Source organism: Cyprinodon variegatus, unplaced genomic scaffold, assembly GCF_000732505.1.
Source record: "Cyprinodon variegatus isolate N-32 unplaced genomic scaffold, C_variegatus-1.0 Scaffold740, whole genome shotgun sequence".
NCBI lineage: Eukaryota > Metazoa > Chordata > Actinopteri > Cyprinodontiformes > Cyprinodontidae > Cyprinodon > Cyprinodon variegatus.
The window spans coordinates 332,824-334,408 of NW_015151193.1; the positions used below are offsets into that span (position 1 = coordinate 332,824).

Here is a 1,585-nt window from a genome sequence, read left to right on the forward strand (position 1 = left end):
AACCTTCACCCTTGTTTTAATGAAACACTGGAAAATATGAGACATTATGTTACTTTTTCTGATCACTGATATAAAATCCCATATTAAAACTATATTTTATTGGAGAAATCTCTCAAGTTGAGGTTAAGCTGTCTCAACAAAAGTCTAGAACTGCTTGATAAAATCTCCACCCTCCTCTCTGACCTTCATACCTGAGACTTGCCAGTAAATATGTGTCCCTCTTCCTCATTTGCATGAACAGAGAAGCAGTATGCACCGACCAAACTGGCTCAGACTAACAGGAACAGCAGAGAGGCGAAACACAGAGCAGCAACCAGTGTGGGGATACATGACTAACTGAAAAAATAGCAGGGAGAAGCAATGTCTCTCAGAGCAGAGGAGGATCTCTGCTGCTCCATCTGTCAGGATGTCTTCAATGATCCTGTTGTCTTGTTCTGCAGCCACAGCTTCTGCAGATCCTGCCTGAATAACTGGTGGGATGGGAAAGTCATACTGGAGTGTCCTCTATGTAAGAAGAGATCGGCCACAAGGGATCCTCCATGCAACCTGGCTTTAAAAAAGCTATGCGAGAACATCCTTTCGAAGGGAAGGAAGAAAGCTGCACCAAAGCCAGAGGTTATCTGCCGTCTCCACGGTGAGAAATTCAAACTCTTCTGCGTGGAGCACAAGGAGCCTTTGTGTCTCGTTTGTCAGCATTCAGATGAACATGCTGGACACAGATTCAAACCCATCAATGAAGTCGCCGAGGGGCAGAAGACAGAGCTCAGAAAGGCCCTGGGGCCCCTACAGCAGAAGCTGAAGGTCTTCAGAGAGGAGAAAGGAAACCTGAATGAGACGGTGAAGCACGTTAAGCTCCAGGCTGAACAGACGGAGGGACGGATCAGGGAGCAGTTCAGGAAGCTACGTCTGTTTCTCCAGAGGGAAGAAGACACCAGGATTGCTGCTCTGAGGACAGAAGAAAGCAAGAAGATCCAGAAGTTAAACCTAAAGATTGATGCCCTCAATAAAGAGATTGCTGCTCTTTCCAGGAGCATCAATGAAACAGAAGGAATGCTGAAAGCTGAGGATGCTTTGCTGCTGCTGAAATTCAAGACTGCTGTGCAAACTCTCCGACAGCGCCCCCTGCTGGACGACCCGCAGCCCGTCTCAGGGGCCCTGATAGATGTGGCCAAACACCTGGGAAACCTCCCCTTCAACATCTGGAACAAGATGAAACATCTGGTGTCCTACACTCCTGTGGTTCTGGACCCGAACACGGCCAACTTTGAGCTCATCCTGTCCGAGGATCTGACCAGGCTGAGATGCGGACAGAAACAGAACCTCCCAGACAACCCAGAGAGGTTCGACTTCTTCCGCATCGTCCTGGGCTCTGAGGGCTTCATGTCAGGAATCTACAGCTGGGACGTTGATGTTGGAGAAAACACAGACTGGTTTGTGGGCGTCGCTTCACAGGGAGTCCAGAGGAAAGGAATTCATCCCACCCGTCTGTGGAGAATAGGGTGCTTGAAGGGTAAATACACAGCTAGGGCCCTTTCAGAACCTTCCACGGTTCTGGCGGTGAACGGAAGCCTCAGCAGGATCAGGG

At 49.1% G+C, this 1,585-nt stretch overlaps 1 protein-coding gene across 1 annotated transcript; it reads left to right on the forward strand.

The window, feature by feature from the left end:
• Nucleotides 1-270: 270 nt before the first annotated feature.
• On the forward strand, nt 271-1,581 carry LOC107098002 (tripartite motif-containing protein 35-like; the record flags this gene model as incomplete). The annotated part of the gene is made up of 1 exon (XM_015395423.1): nt 271-1,581. A coding segment is annotated over exon 1 (1,221 nt), but the record flags the coding sequence as incomplete, so codon positions are not given.
• Between the last annotated feature and the right edge of the window lie 4 nt (nt 1,582-1,585).